The sequence below is a fragment of the Triturus cristatus genome, chromosome 3_1 (genome assembly GCF_964204655.1).
Source record: "Triturus cristatus chromosome 3_1, aTriCri1.1, whole genome shotgun sequence".
NCBI lineage: Eukaryota > Metazoa > Chordata > Amphibia > Caudata > Salamandridae > Triturus > Triturus cristatus.
Genome location: NC_140583.1, coordinates 855,449,241 through 855,467,778, shown reverse-complemented (window position 1 = coordinate 855,467,778; position 18,538 = coordinate 855,449,241). Strand labels below are relative to the sequence as shown.

The 18,538-nt window shown below is 40.9% G+C and overlaps 1 protein-coding gene across 3 annotated transcripts in view; it reads left to right on the top strand.

Annotated features, from left to right (window-relative positions):
- MAP3K20 (mitogen-activated protein kinase kinase kinase 20) overlaps positions 1 to 18,538 on the top strand; it is an 839,253-nt gene that overhangs the window by 699,218 nt on the left and 121,497 nt on the right. For all 3 annotated transcript variants that reach the window (XM_085645276.1, XM_085645278.1, XM_085645277.1), the window contains exons 12-14: positions 12,957 to 13,001; positions 15,630 to 15,660; positions 15,764 to 15,903. In XM_085645276.1, the coding sequence (XP_085501402.1) occupies positions 12,957 to 13,001; positions 15,630 to 15,660; positions 15,764 to 15,903 (216 nt within the window). The remainder of the gene's footprint in view (positions 1 to 12,956; positions 13,002 to 15,629; positions 15,661 to 15,763; positions 15,904 to 18,538) is intronic.

Sequence of the window (18,538 nt, the reverse complement as noted above, 5' to 3'; positions counted from 1 at the left end):
ATTTGCTCCCCCCATGCTCCCAGACATGATGCCCAAAGGGCACCTTGTCCCATAGGGACAGCATCCCTGTTGCAAATCAATTGATACCCCCTTTGAAGTGTTAGTTACATCTCAATTGTTTGCAAGTGGAATTTCGCTCACAAATCATTGATACTTACTATTGTGAATCGCAGTGAGGAGGGTCGCCCCCTTTACACCCCCTCAGTTTTGCATTTATGAATGATTCCCAACCCCCTTATTGCTAGGTGGGAAGGCTTTTCTGACTCACAAAAGGGTTTTAGTTCATGGCCTGACACTATTTTGCAGTCACTAAATCACAGGGTTTGCTACATCAAAATGGATTTGTACATCTGGCCCTATTGCGTATGACATGTGTTACATACTTAATAGAGACCCCTAAGGAACATATACAGCTAATACAAAAAACTCAACAGCAGTGGAGAGGGGGAAAGAATGTATGTGTATTGTGCTTGAGATGTCACGGCTTGAACATGTATTACAATAAATGTGCTGGTGATGTATGCCTTCCCCGACCCTTCTCCTATCCCTTTGAATGTTGAAAGGAGTATGGTATGCGTGTTGAGGGCTGCATCTAACTGGGCAAATGATCAGGGTCATGGGGAATTTGAGGTGTATCCAACTGTGTAGTGTTCACTTATAGATATGTTTTAAATGTCATATTCATATTCTTGCATAGACAAGTTAGACTTATACTGTGTGTTTCCCATTGTCAGGTTTGGTAATATATTTGGCAAAATGTTTCTTAGTGTGTACTGAATGTTGAGTTCCTTCTTTCAAATGAGGACCAGATGCTCCTTGTAGCACAGGAAACATTGAATATTATTCCAAATTTGACACACTAATAGTTAAAAAGTTATATTTCCTTACTCCAGATTACATAGGAAGTTATTCTATCTCGTGTTTGCGGAAAACATGATTTAGTGTTGGAAATACCTAAAGCACTGACAGTCATTTATGGACCCTTACTTTTTAAAAAGGCTATTTCCTAGCCTATGTTCTTGATCTATAATCTTTATCCTGATCCCAAATATTATGCCTGACTTTGTGTGAACATATCACACAAATCAAGCTGATTGGCTGAAATGAGTTTTTCCAAGAGATTTGCTCATGCTTACAATTGTATTAATATCAAGAAGATGAAGTATAAAATGGAGAGTTCTCTGAGTTCATTATTGTTTAAACACATCCTCAGCAGGAGCAATCTAAATATAATGCCAAAAAGACCAAAAGAACCACAAACTGTAGGCTACCACATTGTGTGTCATATGGTAGCCTGTTATATAACCAGATGCGATTCTAGAAAGACCTTTTTTAACTCAAAAAGTGAATGCATTGTCCTGGGACTTTTTGATCCAACTGGAGCTGGAGCCATAGAGATTCAAACACATAAGTCTAAGGTCCTAAAATATCACTAATGTACGTGAACTCAAACTCACACTTACTACACTATAGAAAATAACATTCGATGTGCAAAACCTAGGGATGAAAACACGCAATGCTAATGCCAACCATGTTGTCTTATTCTGCATCTCCGACTCTATAAGTTCTCTATTGAGAAGGTCATTGCAAACATCCTTTTGCTGCTGACACTATACGCGTGAAATCTCTAAATTCCCTCAAGCAGCTTGAAATCTATCCATGCTCCATTCACTCCATCAGCTATCATTAAGCTTAGCGTCCTCCTGAGAATATGGTACAGAGGAGTCAACAGATGTATGAGGCAATAATGAGCCGTGGTCATACTGGGGCTACCCAAACCAAAAGTTCTTTCTTCCTCACTTTTTGTGATAAAGTGCAAGCATAAATTTAAACAATTTAAAGTCACAGAGACGGGAATGGCCCCAATACTGCAGACACCTATCAGTTGCTTTGCACATGGGTCCAACTTTGAGTTAGCATTCCTATCTTGCCCACAGATCAAAGCTAAAAAGATACAACCAATCCGGAATCTGTTTTAAGACATATTTGAGTAAATGTTAAAGTTCAAGAAAAATGTCTCTCCAAACCCCGACTGAAGTATAATATATATTCATTAAGATAACATATAGCGATAGGTGTTCCACCAGAAAGAGTTTCGCCTCACCAATCAATTGAGTCCTCTCAGTGGCAAATAGTCAGACAGAAAGTCTAACATATTTAAAACGATGTTTAGTAATTTTAGTTCTTTGTCACCCTCTCACCGCTCGAAGCAGATATAACTCGGTTTAGTTTCCACCATAAGTAATTTTTTAAGGTCAAGACACCAGTGATGTCTTCTGTCCCTTGGCAGGCGTTAAACACATCTCTGTGTGTCTCTTTGCTTGCACAATGCCCGGAGACACAAAGCTGGTAGTGGATTGTCCTCATTTCTTGACAAGCACCAAACTAGACAAAGCTTTAAAGAAATACCAGTGTCCACCCGTCACCTCAGCTAGAATCTGTAAGACAATGGTCCAGAAAGTACCAATACCCATGCACATGCACATGCAAGACGTGGAGAAAATAGACCAACTCACTCCCACATTCGGAACAGTTTTCACTGACCTTATGGTTAATTTTATGCAAGATTTGGGAATCATAGTTTGAGTGAAGCCTTTTAGGTTAAGTTCTTAAAGGACATGTAAGGCTTATTCAATTGTACGATCTCCAGTGAGGAACACAGATCTTATTTCAAGGTGCATAGTGCATCTCCTGTTCACCAATGGAAAAAAGTAATTCCGTCAATGACCCCAGACCTGGCTGTAGAGGAATCGTGAGCTGCTTCTTGTGTGTAAATAGTCTTGCGACTGGGGTGGTGCCTCATGTTAGAATGATCCCTCAAGGGGCCCACAGAAAGTAAAGGAATTGCTTAAAGCAGGGTGGCATGAAGGGACATCACATATTTATCTACCTCAGCCAGGCAGACTGGATAAGGTATCAAGTTTTAAACTTTTAGTTATCCATCTAGGGACCCAGTGATTAATAGTAGTAAATGTACTTCATTTGTGCCAATGGGTACCACCATGGGCATTTATGTTTTAGGTACCAGGAATCTTCGAGCCCATTCTCTGGCGTCTCACAAACCAAAAACTGCCTTGCTACCCATTCAACTTATCCACCCAATCTTGGGCATGTATGGTGAACTCTGCGCAGAAGAGGACACATCACAATAGGCTGCCCTTCGCTCATCTCAGACCTCCTCTAGCGTTCAGCTTCCCCAGGCGTGTAAGTCCCTGACTCATTGAGCTCTATATCCTTGTCTTCTGCTGACTCCAAAGCCATCTCCATGTTGGTGATCAGTCTTAACATGGCACAGGAGGCGGTTAGCTGTAGCTAGCTGCTGTCCACTCTGGACTCCTGAACCATGCTGAGACCATCTGCAAACCCAGAGCCTAAAAATCCTCTCTCACCACCTTCTGCTACTGTCACCCCCTGCATCCGAGGATAGCGGGGAATATAACATGGAGGAAACTCAGCTGAATCCCACACTCACTGCTGCTGCCCGGGAGAATTAAAGAGGAGGGGTGCGGTGTGGGGCAAAAGAAAAAGAGAGTAGGGGCTAGGATGACAGGCAAGAGCATGAGACAGACGAGAATTATATGGAGAGAATAAGAGAGTGAGACTGTGTGTCCGTGTATTAGTTATTGCCTGCCTTCTTGTCTGTGAATGCGCCATTCCAGTAACTGAACACCGCTCCTGGCCAGTGGCCGCATTTTACAAGAATTTTGAGACTTGCCTTTGGTGGAGTATGTAGCTTTGCAGCTCACATTTTAGGCAATGTGCATGGCACCCAAATTTAACCTAAACAAAAGTCAACAGCTAAAAGATAGTGTAGGTTATTTGTTATTGTCTTGAAATGCTTTGTTTTGTAAGTGAAAAAATCAATGACATTATCAGGAATAGTACACATTTTAAGTTCATTTTAATTAGTCCTTTTGGCATGTGTAGTATATTTGATAGTGTTTGTAGAATGAATGTTTTGAGACTAGCTTATGCAGGCATGCATATCTGGATGTGAACATCGTGTATAGGTAGCACCTCTGAATATATATCACACAAATAAACCAAACTACTCCAAGGTTGTCAGAGTTTATCCCCATTAAAATATTTTATATGTAATGTAGGCTGATAGCATTACATTCTGATAAAGTGCAGAGCAATCTCCAGATAAAAAGGCATCGGGTAGGTCTGAAATAATTTCTCAATGTGGAAAAGTAATTGAATTGTGTTTACCCATTCAAATGAATAACACAGCAAAATATTTTAGATTTCCCACATTAGGAGAACTTCGTGTCAAAAATCAAAGTAGTCTCTAAGAGGCCCTGGTATAACTTCTCCTTCCAGATGTGCTCTGGAGTTTGAGTATGTGGTTTGAATTGTAGCAATACTGGGCTTTAAGTTGCTTTAGGCACTGCCTATTGGAGCAGATATGAGAATTGTGGCACAAGTAAATTAAGCGGTTTTGAGTTGAAGCTGCCAACCAGGATTAGACTACCGGTCTCTGGTTCTGCAGCTTACCAGTGATGCCCCTTCCATTGTCAATTTTCGAAATCCTACATACTTTTAACTCTTTCCGTGCTCATGACGGAACCACGCCGTCATGAGCCACGGTTGCCGTGTGCTCATGACGGAGTGGTTCCGTCATGCTGCGGCCGTTGGCGGCCGCGCCGCCCACGCGGCGCTAATTCCCCGCCTGTGCGGGCGATTAGCGCCGTGGGCGGAGTCATGACGGAACCACTCCGTCATGAGCACAGCCCAACCGTGGCTCATGAAGAAGTGGCTCCGTCATGAGCACCGCGCCACCGCGCTGCCCCCCCCGCACCCCCCAGCGCTGCGGCGGAATTTCCTCCGCAGCGAAGGGGTTAATGGACACACAAAAATAGATTAATCTCAGATTACACCAGTAGTAGGGGGTTTTGACATAAAGCCAGAAATCCATTCACTAAAGCTGTCTGGTGCAAAGCCTGCATTGCTTCTGCTACAGATAGCTACCAGCACTGGAGAGATTTTGGAATCAGAAAGGCTTCTTTTTGCCATGGTGGATTCTGGCGGCGACTTAACAAAGAGCGCAGATCTGGACTGAAGGTTCTGAGAACTTGTCACTGAACATTGATTACTAAGAGAAATTTTGCTGGTGATAAACTGCACAAGTTATTTGCTATAATCGATCCCTGAGGAAGTCCCTTTTAGCGACAAAACGTGTTGGCTGGGCTCATATGAATTGCGTTATACTGAGAAGTTTGTAGAATATCTTTTACGATCAACTGTGTTCGAGTCTATTTGATGGACGGAATATTACATGATGTTACCACAACACACGGACATTTGAGATTCTAATAATTTGATATGTGATCAATGGATTAAGGACTGTTGTATTTTTATGATTGTGTGTCACTGAGGGGATTCTCAGGCAGTTGAACCTCGGAGTCTTAGCACGTAAGCTGATTTAGCGCTATGTTGTGTACTGGTGCAGTGGGGTGTAGCCTTTACTGCCAAAATTCTTTAAATTCCTTCCCCTACACTTCATCTGTGCTTTTTATGCAGCATCAAAGCTTGATCTATGCACGTGGGTCGTGCCATCCTTTGAATGTGTGACACATTAAGAAAGGTCTTTTCAATTTTCCTTTTTGGGAAAAGTGAACACATTTAACAACATTTCTTAGGATATGGCGTATAACACAGCATTACCTTGTGTCAAGACCAACGAATCATCTATTTTGTCTGCGATCCTGGGGGCATATGTATCAAACCCTTTTGGGATGTATCATCCCAAAAGGGCATCGCAAATTAGAGAATCGCAAAATTTGTGATTCTCTATTTTGCGATTGCATTTAAGGAATCGCAAATTGCGATTCCTTAAATGCAATGTATGAAGCCTAGAAAAATTGCAATTTGGCCGTAAGAAATCGCAATTTACCACCAACTTCAAGTTGGTGTTAATTTGCGATTTCATTGAAAAATGCACTGTTTGGCATTTTTCAAAGTGCCATGTGACGCACAGACATGCCCTTAGGGCATGTGTGTGCGCCACATGTGCATACATACATATTTCAGGGGTGCAACAGGGTGTCCTTTTGACACCCTAGCACCCTTGGAATTGCATTCTCATTTTGCGATTCTCAAATTGCGAATCGCAAAATGAGAATGTCTTCCCATTCATTCCTATGGGCCTCCTAGCCCATAGGAATGAATGGGAAGGTTTTCGTTAATTGCGATTAGCAATTTGCTAATCGCAATTAAGGAATGCCAAGGAATCGCAAAACATTAGCGAATTTTTTATTACATCCCGCTTTGCAATACTCAAATAGCGGTGCCCTAAAAATCGCTATTTGAGAATTGCAGAAACGGAACTTGATACATATGCCCCCTGGCCACCAAACAAAGATTTATTTTAATCATAACAGTTTTATCTGCATTCTCCATAGAGAACCGGTTCGAACAAGAGTGTCAGAGTACTTGGTGTTCTTCTATCCTTCTTCTCCCATTGGCTGCGAGACCTAATGTAAAACTTGAGCTAATTAATTGAAGCAATGACAATAACTGATCTTTGTTTGAAATGATATAATTCACTCCACCTGTAATCCTCCTCAAAAGCAGCAGCATTCTCCCTTTAGTCCCTGCGGGGAAGTATTGTTTTGAAAAACCTAACTGTGGTTAGACACCTCTTCCCCTTACCATCCGTAACTCCACTATGAAGAACTTTGTTGTGAGTTACATCACAACCCCCTCCCCAAGAACTCCTCTTCCATAAGGTGGGCTTCCACTCTTTGCTCACTTGGTGCAGTTGTGTATTACACATGCTGATAGTACCCATGCAGCCGGTGGGTGGTGGAAATGACCAGTGCCATATCCTAGTTGCCAGTTTCACACAAATCACAACAGAAAACCAGGTGAGAGGTCAGGATTTATGGTTCTCCGGAAATTGTGACATTGTATTGATAAGCAGCAACATCTGATTTAAGTCTCTCCGAGAGTGTAGTAAGATGCCAATTTCTTTTTCTGATTCGACATTACTGAGTTCTCTCTAGCTGAATCATATTTACATTTATGCTGGAATCCCTGCCCTGGTCAATAAGCGGCATCGGCCATTATCATCCTGCTCTGCGGTGAAGTAGACATCTTTGACGTACCCATCTAATGTCTATAAAAGGGGCCACAATTTGGCAGTTACTTGGACATCCTCACATTGTATCAATATGATTCAGCTTTTCATTTAAAACATTAGATTTGAAAAATTTTAATATTGATTGCATTGATTGAAGGATTGATGTATCGTGACTATGATAATATTACTTATTTTCTTTACTTTTGATAAAATATGAACCTTTGATGCTTATTTATCATGTGAAAGAATAATGAGAATTTTTCATTACTGTGCAGCCTTTCCTCTTTTATTACTTCATCACTCTTCGTTGTATCTCAATTCTATTTTTATTGGTCTCCCATCTATTCAATCATTATGTTATTATACATACTTTCATTTGACATTTACTCTGTTTCTGAAATTATACCTTCATTTGATATTAACTTCGTTTTCAAGACCATTTATCACTGTCAGGTAGTTGTAACTTTTGCAAGGGTCATTTTGACTGTTTTATGATATTCCTGTAGTGTAACGTGAACTCTACTAAAACCCAGATGTCTGTACTCTCAAGCAATAGTTCTGGTCCTTTGTGCAAATGAACAGGACATAAAATGAAACTCCTTTTGCAAAAAAAATTGGTATCACCAACCTTTACCCCTCGCCTTTCTTGTTTGACACACAGATCAGATTGTGAGAGGAATAAGTTTGTCATATTTATTATAGCTTCATACAGTTTCTGAATTTCAATGACCCCAGGACATTCATCTGTGAGCACAGAGCACGCCTCTCTTTTTTAATAGGCGGTCCAGGGAATTTTTATCCTGGAGATGTAGAGAAGGTGTCTGCCAGACATGTAAGCAGAATTTCTTTTGACTTCTTGGATGACAAAATGGCTGCATGCTATCATCCTGTCACAGACTTGAAAGAAATGAACGCCATGTTGAAGGTTTCTTCCAGCCACTCTCTTCTGAATCCTGGTGGCACATATTAATGGGGATTTGCATGACCCTTGGTCTTTTGTTATTCATCTCTTTACGGCTGTGAAACATTTGAAACAGTGGAGGAACAATATTGCCTGTGGAAACTCTGTCATTCACGTATTCCCTGTTGTGTATCCACCAGGGCCAGGGGATTCTCCTGTCGTGTTAAGTCAGTCCTCCTCAGTAAAAAGGGCTGTTCATAGTTTCCTTTTCCTCACCGGCAATTCTTTTACTAGCAATGATCAGAAAAATGTCCTCCATTTCGAAATCTTTAGTCTCAGTAAATCAATATTATAGGTGACAAAATTCAGCAAACATAAAATGTGTGTTTCTAACAAGGGGCTGTGGAATGATTTAGGGACCCCTACCTGCAAAAATGATTTTACATAGTGTCTGGATTTTGTATATCTTTACTAGTGTTACCCCAGACCATTCTGAACAGTGTGTGCATTCCAACAGGAGCATTATGTCAGACAATGATTATGCCTTAAAATCCTCCTTTATGTATCAGACATTTTTTGGGTTGGTGTGCCACTATGTCTTAAACTATGAATATACTTGCACTTTTCCAAAATACAAGATCAGTTTCTATATGTCTTTTTACTGTGATTTATATACATTGAAATTGACGTACTAAAATGTCCTTTGATTATCAAAATATCTTATCAAAAACCCATATATGCACTGTAAAACTGAAAACAACTGTCAAAATTCTAAAATTAACTAAATCTTTAATCAGAAATACACGCATTCATGAGGTTGCTATAGCCTTGTTCCCCATCTTTACCTCAGTATCATGATTTGGAGGAGGAAGGGAAAACACCTGAGGAAAACCATACCTGCAAGGCAGGGGATGGTGCATGGAGCACATACATGATGATCTCATTATGCAGAGCTAGAACACTATTAGGCCAGCTCCACCTGCTGAAACCTTGGCATCCCATTCAGCTTTTCTGGGGGTGGCACTCAAACATGGAGTAACAATGGCGGTAGAAGAGGGAACTGCATGCAGAAAAGACTTATAGCAGCCATATACATTTAACAATTAGGTCAAAAAAGAGATCTGCAACCTTAAGAGTTGTGGTACTATAAAGGGGCACCACAAGATCACGTCTATGTCTAGGGCCATGCTCCCGGAACCCATGGTAGTCCATACTGTATGAAAAAGAGTCTTTACAAGACCCAAGGAGCGGGTGAAGAGAATAAAAGCACTGGTGCTTCAGGGGTAGAAGAGTTTCTGTGGATGCCACTATGAGCTGGAGGAATGCTAATTCCCCAGTACTCTTAAACAAATATGACAGGTGTCAATGGGAAGAAATAGAAGATCTGCTACAAACCCTAATCACCACCCTTAGAAAAAAAGCATAAGAAATATAAGCTGAAGGAGAAACTCTCTTTAATGGAGGCATTCACCGTACCTTAGATGCTGCAGATACAGCGTCTTAACAAATGAACATCAGCCTAATGCAGTGCAGGCATGCCTGGCTTGGAGCCCCTGGTTTCGACCTGAGTCCAACAACATCTCTTAAATATATCCCTTTGATGGAGACTATATAATCATGGAGATGGCATTCACAAAAAACAAAACAAAATGACACCACAACAGCTATATCATTGAGTGTTACAGCACCAATGATCTTTCTTTAAATCGGAGTAAGGTTGATGTCTTCGTTATAAAATACATCTGTATCAAAGCCACCAGTCTTGCAAAAAAATAATTGTTGCCCCCTAATTGAAAAATGCAATACTGATCCAAGCGACCAGAAAAACAATCTACTGAATCACTCTCAACAATGGCCTCCATGCTTGTTTGGTGCAACTTTACTTATCTGCTACTTTTGACATGAGCAACCATCCCATCTTAGTAGACCATTTAACAGTGATAGGATTGCCGAGAGTGACTCTCAACTGGTTATGGTAATTTCTGTCTGATCACTTTTAGTTGGTCTTTACCCTCTTTCAGATCAGCTGAGCAGCCAGTAATCAGTGGTGTTCCACAGCAGTCAGCATTTTCTCCTAGCCTCTTTAATATGTATGTGCAATCACTTAGGGAACTGCCTCAGAACTATCGATTCAAGTTTTTGTCTTGCGTTGATACCCAAGTGCTACGTAAATTTGAATCTGTTCCACGTAGGTCACATAGGCAGGCTTGTTAATGTGCTTTCTTCTGCTTTGTACTCTAATGAAAATCATGGCTTTCATTCTCAGAGAGTAGTGAGCCTCAGTTGTGGGGTCTCTTATCCTGGCCCAGCTGGATTATGACACAGTGGCAAATCCTGGCCTGCCTGAAAATCTAAGAATGCCACAATACAAAGAGTCTAGCACTCAACTAGATTTTGCTGAGATGCCTGGGTTGGATGGACCATCTTAATGTATTTTGTGTAGTGGTGAAGTTAGTCACACAGGCCTGGGGCCTATGGTTTGTTTTCACCTTGCACATGTTTATTTTTTGGTTCATGAGGGACCGACCAGTCCTGTGGTTACTTGCCCATCGCACTTGGGTTACGAGAACTTTAAGTAGTGAAAGTAGTTTTCATGTAAAGCCACCCACAGAGAAACCTAGATCTTCCCTGTAGCATTACTGCCATGTTTTAATTTGGGTGTCGATTTAATGAAGTAGAATTCAATTCAAGTTTCAGCTATGCCTAAGACGTCCTTCTTCATACCATTTGTTCTCTGGGAGCCAGCGGCTGTGCTGCCCTCTAGCTTCCATTCCATTAATACTTTAGCCAGAGATTAAATGAACCCCACTCTGCTAGTAGGTTACACCATCCCTATCATCTCTGTTGCTCTCTTACCCATCACTTGCTTGTGGGGATGCAGTTTTCTGCACAAAAATGTTGATGCAGCAGGTAAGCCTGATTTGAGAGTGCTCATGTGGTCAGGAGCACCAACTGCTCATATAAAATTGATTTGTGTCCCAGCATCTACATGCGTAAAGGTCTTGTATTGAGGAGGCCTGCTATTATAGTCTTTTGTTTGTGTCAATGCTAGCTGCCAATTTGTGGTCCTAATCTGGTGGCCTGTTGTGTTTTTGATTTAAAAATAACTGTGGCCACCCTGTAGGCAAAGTCTGCCTATTTGTTAGATCGGTTGTATAGTTAACTGCCTTTCATTGTATGCCAGCTTTTTCAATTATCTAGTGCCTACCAGAAGTACTTATTGTAGCATTATCTCGCATGCAAGGAAGGTAATCTCTTTCTATAGTTTTGCATCCTCGGATTGCATGCGATCTTAAAGACTTCTCCAACTGTATTCCTAAAACCATCATAAAAAATTGACCTTGAGTGGAAACCTTTGATTGCTCCCTCTTTCCATTACTTCAAATCATCCTTTCCTTACATTCCATCTTCTGCATGAACCTCCCTCTGAGCATGTTTGTGTGCTTTAATCTTTGGTATCGTATCTCTGCAAATAGCCCACACTTCAGTTCATAGATTACAACCTTCCCTGAAGTGAACCCACAACCCAGCATACCTAATCTTCTCAAGCCCATCTATTCATTCCACTAGCCATGTGCATGCATTCAGAAGGCCCCCACTAATAATCACACCAACTAGTTTAATCTACCACAAAGAAACTGACAGAACAAATGCATGGAATGGTTTCGTTGAGATAACAAGACCAATTCTAGTAACCAATAACCACTGGATTAACCAGTAAATTGCTACTCACAGAAAGTATTTCTACTCCACTTCAGCGTTAATAGTGTTGTGTTGTTCCTAGGAGTCCCCCAGGACCTGCGCATTTAGGATGACCTAAACTGAGGGCTTGGTGTCCCAACCGCTTCCTGACACCCTCACAGGATATGCCAGCCGTTCGACCAGCTAGCTTCAGTGCCACTACCACCCCCTGTATTCTACAGTGGTGTATGTAGTTTCTGGCAACCACTGAACATGACAACCCTGATTCCTCAGGGATTGTGGAAAACAGCGCAGTACGTTTCGCTCAGACACTCGTGCTTGCTTTCCCTCAGAAAATAGACAGGATGGTGATTAGGACGTTTCAATAAGAATTTATTGGTCCAGCGACAGGCTCGTGTAAAACATATGTGCTGTGACAATTAGGAGACAGAAGCCTACGAAAGAGATTTCTAGTACCAATATAGTAAATAGTAGATACATTTCTACTATAGTGCTCATAGGATGAACAAAAGCAGTTCAGATAAAAACAGTAGCACTTGCATATTCCTAAAAATGCATGCCCTACGTCATTTGCCTAAAATGTACCTAGCCTAACCTGTATGTGTAGGTGTATGTGTGTATAGATATGTGTATGTGTAGCCAAGAAACCCCAATGGAAGAACCAGCCCCCTCACCTCATGGCTGGAAACGAAGGACCCTGTCTCTGCATTGAGTATGACAAACCACAAGGGATGTCAGACCACTGCGTGTCGAAGATTCAGCATGCAGGACCCCCGTCTCAGCTTGGAAGGAATTCTCCTCTAATTTGTAGGGGAGAGAGAGGGTCTTTTATGCTAATGTGGTCACTCAAGGCTTTTTCCTAGAATCGATTTGTTTTCAAAACAACCATGGATGTTTTGAAAACAATCATAAATATTTTGAAAACGATCACCGATGCTTTTCTATAAATATGTTGTTTGTTTTGAATCGTTAATAGGCTAAACTGTTTATGATTTTAATGAGTAGGTGAATTTAAAAAACGTGTATGGATAGGCAAAGTTTGTTGACAAGTTATTTATGCACTTCTGGTAGATGTCTATGCATGGTGCTGAAGTCATAGTCAAAGAAATATATATTAGGGTGTGTGGTGCCATGCTTGATGGCCAACGTCATTCTCATTTCACGCGACGAAATTGTGGTGTGGGTTGTTTAAAGGAAAATGCAAATGAAGGGTTAGGACTAGAGGGAACATGTTGTTCTTTTACTTATCAATTTACATTTCTTACACAGCTGCTGCCTTCCTTTGATATTTGTGCCTGGACAGAAGAAGACGTGGTAAGCACCCCCTTTCAAGATAATCTGCACAGATAACACTTTGCATTTGATTGAAATGGAAACGAAAATTGGCCCTGGCCTAGAGAGACTGGCCCGGGAGTGTTGCAGTGCTAGCATGTTTAGTGTGTTGGTGGGAATATGTTTCTGGTGACTGGTTTGAGGATCTATTTATGCTCTCTACCTTAGTGCCCTTTTGAGACCAAAATGGAGTATGAAAATAAATTCATCAGACATGTTTCTTGCCACTTTGTAACTAAGAATAAAATGATAAATGTGATTGTTTATCAAATTTTAAAACGCACGTTAATAAAGATGCAATTAATTCGAGAATTGTTTATCTTGAACTCTGCTCTCTTATGTTTTTTCCGTTTTTCTTGTTTAGTCCATTTTCTTACATTTTTAATTGATCGTTGCAAAATGTCAAATTTCCACATCAGACGAAGATGCAGCAAACTCGGGCCTGCAGAAGCTTTCAAAGAACACCATGTCCCTGCAGGGAATTTCAATGTAAATAGCAGTATAGCCCAAAAGGACAGAGTAGACAGCAGTGCCGCACTCAGTGCTCAGGAGTTTTGGTCCCTTTTGGTATTAAAAACAAAATGAGTACACAATATAAAAAACAAATAAATGAATATAAAAAATATATCCAACCAGAAAAGGCTCGACGGCACTGTCATAAAGAAATTGAATTAAACCGACATGCATACGTTCCCCTTCAAACCTGATTGTTGGGCCCACATACATTTCGAGTAAATGTTATCAAATGTAAAAAAAAACTACGGTGTTTTTCATATGCTTACATGGCTAGCCAATAAAAAAATTAGTATGTCCTTTAATAAAGTGGATTTAAAAGAACACTGAGTAACAGAATGTGAGGTGCTGTGGAGTGCTAGCCTGTAATTAAAATAATAAACACTGGAAAAAAGCTGGAGACAGATCTCTATGAGGGTTCCCATAAATAAAACATGGTGCTCTGCTTGACAGGCTTCCCAGGTCTTTTTATTTTCTCTTTTACTATAGACTTACACCCCGCTGCCTAGAGCTATACTGGCTGTTAAAGGCCATGAGCCTACGTCAAGGGCCTATAACGAGGGAGAGGGCCTTTAACAACTGGTATAGCCCGAGGAAGAAGGGCTATAAGGCTATTAGAACATTCCACCCACTAAGGGTAGAATGCTATAAATTAAAAAGGGAGAATGATGAAGACAACCATTGGAATGTTGTAGCTCCGGGCTTATACCAGCCTTTATAATCTTGTAGTTATTCCGTTTCCTTCAATAGAGCTCTCAACATTCCAATGTTCTAATACAGAATGGCAGAATGACCCTTATAGGTTCTGTCACTCCTCAATGGTGGCTCTAAAGTAATCCTTCCCATGTATATCACATTTGTAAAGAGTCTATCAATAAGAAACTGTACTCACGTTTTAGTGCCTTTGGTTAAAAAAATTTAGCTGATCAAATTGGAACTTGTTCTGGTTACTAAAGCGAACTTATTTTGTTTGTCCTTCAATATAAAGTTATATGGCCTAGCATTAAAACATATTTTAGAATGTACTTCCATAGACTTAGTTTACAAAAAGAAAAATTCTGTAACGTTTTTGGACTTCACAGAAGAGTCCAGGAAGATATCTCAGAAATGTCTACCGTCACAGTTTCGCAGGAGTAATTCTGGAATTCCTTTGTGCACTTTACTTGAGCGTACATGCAAACTGCGTCATTTTACACGTGTACAGTTATGTTTTGCATTAAAAAAGCATGAATTTACATGTAAATTGATTTGCACACATGTAAATTACACCAGCATTTACACATGTATAACTTTTCTCTACTTCTCAAACAATTTCGTGATATTTCTTCCTTATTACGATCCTAGACGCAAATTTCTTTACTCTCACTGGAGTAAAACTGCATTTATACCCAGAGTTGTACTGTGCCTGCAAAAAGTTTGTGAGTACCCTCAAGCTGGCAGATATGTGGTTTTGCACCTCCTTGCAGACAGCCCTAGCCTTTAATGCCCACGAGCCGCCCCTTTGAGAAAACCTTTCCACATGTAATATTACATTCTACTGATCTAAGATTACGTGTGAGCATATTCATTTACGAATGTAAATTGATGTTTTGTGAATAGAAAATATGATTATAAACTTGCAAATGAAGGTTTTTTGCATGTCTGTGTTCAACTAAGGTGCAAAACTACTCTTGGGAGTCAAGCCCATAGCATTTTAATAGAGCGTGTTCTCTGAGTGGTGGTGCACGCACTGTCTCTCGATCAATGACAGAACACCAGGCCAATCACAACTGCTAAACCTAAAAGATATTCATTTCATTTGATGTTTGTAATCTGCTCTTTTCATTCACAAAGATGTTTCAGTAAAACATAGAATCTAGACTCAAAACTATACACATTTCAAAATTTGAACTCTATAAACAATAGGTAAGCTCTTAATTTCGTTAGAAAACTGCTTTTTAGTTAGGTATTTTTGACAGATTGCATCTGTGGTGAATTATGAATTCAAACTATTATGTTAATTGAATGTAAGATTTAATCTACAATGTTTCATTTTTAATGAGGATGGACTGCTGTTATTTCTAACATTCACATTATAGTCCTTGTATCTTTTCACAGTACTTTTGGGTACAGCAGCTTCTTAAAACAGGTAAGCACCTCGGCACTTAGTGTGTATTATATGGTGATGGCACTGGTTGAGGGAAGTGTTGCTATGACTAATGAACCTTTAATGTTTCCTCTTGTGTGCCAAGATGATGCCACGTCTGAGCAGACCGTATACGCCAGCTTGTTTAAAGCACACCACATCACGGGCAAGAGGCTACTGCTTCTGGAAGAGATAGACCTGAAGGACATGGGCATTGTTTCCAAAGGACACATCATCCACTTGAAGGTATAGTTAGTTACACCTGCAGTTACTTAAATATGCCTCCCATTGAAAAGAAGAAGCTCGTCTTCATACCCACATTAACAATCAACGACAATATGGGTTCCAGAATGTCCCTTTATTTAATGATGTCTGATTGGGGTGTAAAACTTATTGTGGTACCTCGCTCTAGATGGCCGCTTTAAACTGTTGACAACCAAGAGCATTGTGTTAAAAGAATTTATCGAAATGGAGGCATTTTGTTCACCTGTTCCTATCGCCCTGGGTCACGCGGATGGAATTGTCCAAGATGGCGGTGTGTTTTGTTCTGCAGCTTTGCCAGTCTTATGTTTCTGAATAAGAAAACAGCTGTTACATTGTTCATTGAAGGGCCTCTGACTATAAGATTCAATAGGGCCGGGGCAATCCTATCAAGGGATATCCTGAAACAGGTGTTGTCCACCTCTTGAACGAAGATAAGCTTATGTACATTTAATGCCTGCGAGCAGCAGCCCTATTTGTGCCTATCTGGTGGAAGTGGCATAGCAAGTATTCACAGGGGCCTAATAAAAGTAAGCAACATGCCCTCTCAAATCCCTTTTAGGTACTGTTATACACCCGTAATTTGTATACATTTGGTCCCTCATACCCCTGGGCCCCGGTGCCACTGCACCTGCTGCACTATTGATAGCTGGGCCCGTATTTTGGTGTTTCCGGACCTCTTCAGTTGTCCTGACCCTAGATCCTTCACCTCCACCCATTCCGCCCAGCCCAATAAATAGTGCAATGATGCGATGCCAAGTAGCCCTGCGGTTCCTCGGGGCTGGACACCGGGCCCAGAGCATCCCGCTCGCTCTTCATCCGTGCATGTGATCATCCTGGCTTCTATTTCCAGGAAAGGACAAAAAACCTGTCTGCACAGAAATAAAATAATGACATCTCTGACTGTCGGCGGAACAGCCAGCAGTTGTTACACTTCAGATCTCTGAATAGGGAAGACATGCAGCAGCTTTTAAAAGATGAAAGCTGAGGCAGCAGAGAGCATTAGCACAGGCTGCCAGCCCCATGCTGCGCCTGCCTCTCCCCCACTACACTCTCCCCTGCAGACTCTCCGCTCTCATTTGGACGGACTCGATATGTAAAGCAGGCGCTGTGCTCAGACTCACAGCCCCTCCGCGCGAGGCCCCTGTCAGCTGCTGCCGCCTGACGCCTGGGTGAAATGAGCAATATTAATTCGGATATTGCTAGGGACTGTGTCGGTTGTAACATTTAAACTTGCAATTATTTAATATACCTTACTAAATAACACCTAGGCATTATACTGCACATAAAAGTATCTTAACTTAAAAGTAGGATGCATTCCTTTAATTAAACATTTTGTTTCTGTTTTACTATATCTTTGACACCACAAATGTGTTAAAAGATAGGACGGTGTATTATCACCCTAACTTTATAACATGTTCCTTTTATTTTATAGAGACTTTATAGCCAGTTTTTTCTATTCTCTGCTTTGAATTTGGTGTTTGTGTTTGGCTGGTTAATTTAGCATAACACTATTTTAATAAATGTTTGCTGAAAATAGTTATAGCATATGTCGCTTCGTGTTTTTAGCGTCTAAAAATATTATTAACTCACATGTGGAAAATAGTATTTAGTGCCAGCAGAATTATGCCGGAGAGTTAGACCTGCGTTTGAAGTCGTATGTGTGGATAGTCTATATTTGTGTGTTTACTTTAGAGTTTTTGTAAAGAACTCAAACCTCTAGATTACATCTCCAAGTGTTGGGAATGGAAAAGCACAAAATGGATAAGAATAACTATGTCTCAGATGATGGAAAGGACTTAGCTGTGAGAGTTGAGTGATCAAACGTCAATCGTAGGTGTCTGACTGGCTGTTGTAGTATAGTTTGTGTGATGGCTCAGGCAGGAAGTTGGCTGATGTCTGCTGATCCCGGGTGGAATAGGAGCTGAACAGATAAGTCTAAGAACAACTTTTAAACTTTCTGGAGGCTATTTCCTCTCTTAGTGGCTGAAAGAGGTAGATCGAAAAGGGTTGTGCCCTGTACTTGGGAAGACCTGCCCCAAATCATTTTAACGTAGGGGAATGCGCAGCCAAGAAGTTTCAAAGTAAATTTCTACGTGCCTGAGAAGTTGGTTGGGGCTGAAAAAGTTACGTCAGTAACCAGGTGTACGACCATGCCTAGTGAACAGTGCACAGCATTGCCATTCTTTAGTCAACTGTTTCCTTGCCTGAGCCACAATTTCTGCACAATACACCTCCAACACCAGAAAGAACCTCCCACCAACATGTATTGAAATGATATATTATGGTGGGTTAAACTTGGGAGGCAGTGAGGCTGGGTGGTGTTCCATCTGGCTTGGTTCGATTTGAAACCACCTACGATGGCCATATGGGCAAGTCTACTTGTGATCTTAAGCTTATATAAAGGAGGATGCACAAACGTAGTTGTGAGAACACAATCACAATGCTGAGTCACAACCCACAAGTCCGCATGCATAAATCTTGTGCTTGTGACTGCGAGTACTCTGGGAAAATTAGTTTGTCGTGATTTTCCATGAATATTATTGGGAATATTTGTAAATCCCCAAAATGTCAGAAATGTGCTAGAAAAGTAGGAGTATCCAAAGGTAGCAAACGTTTG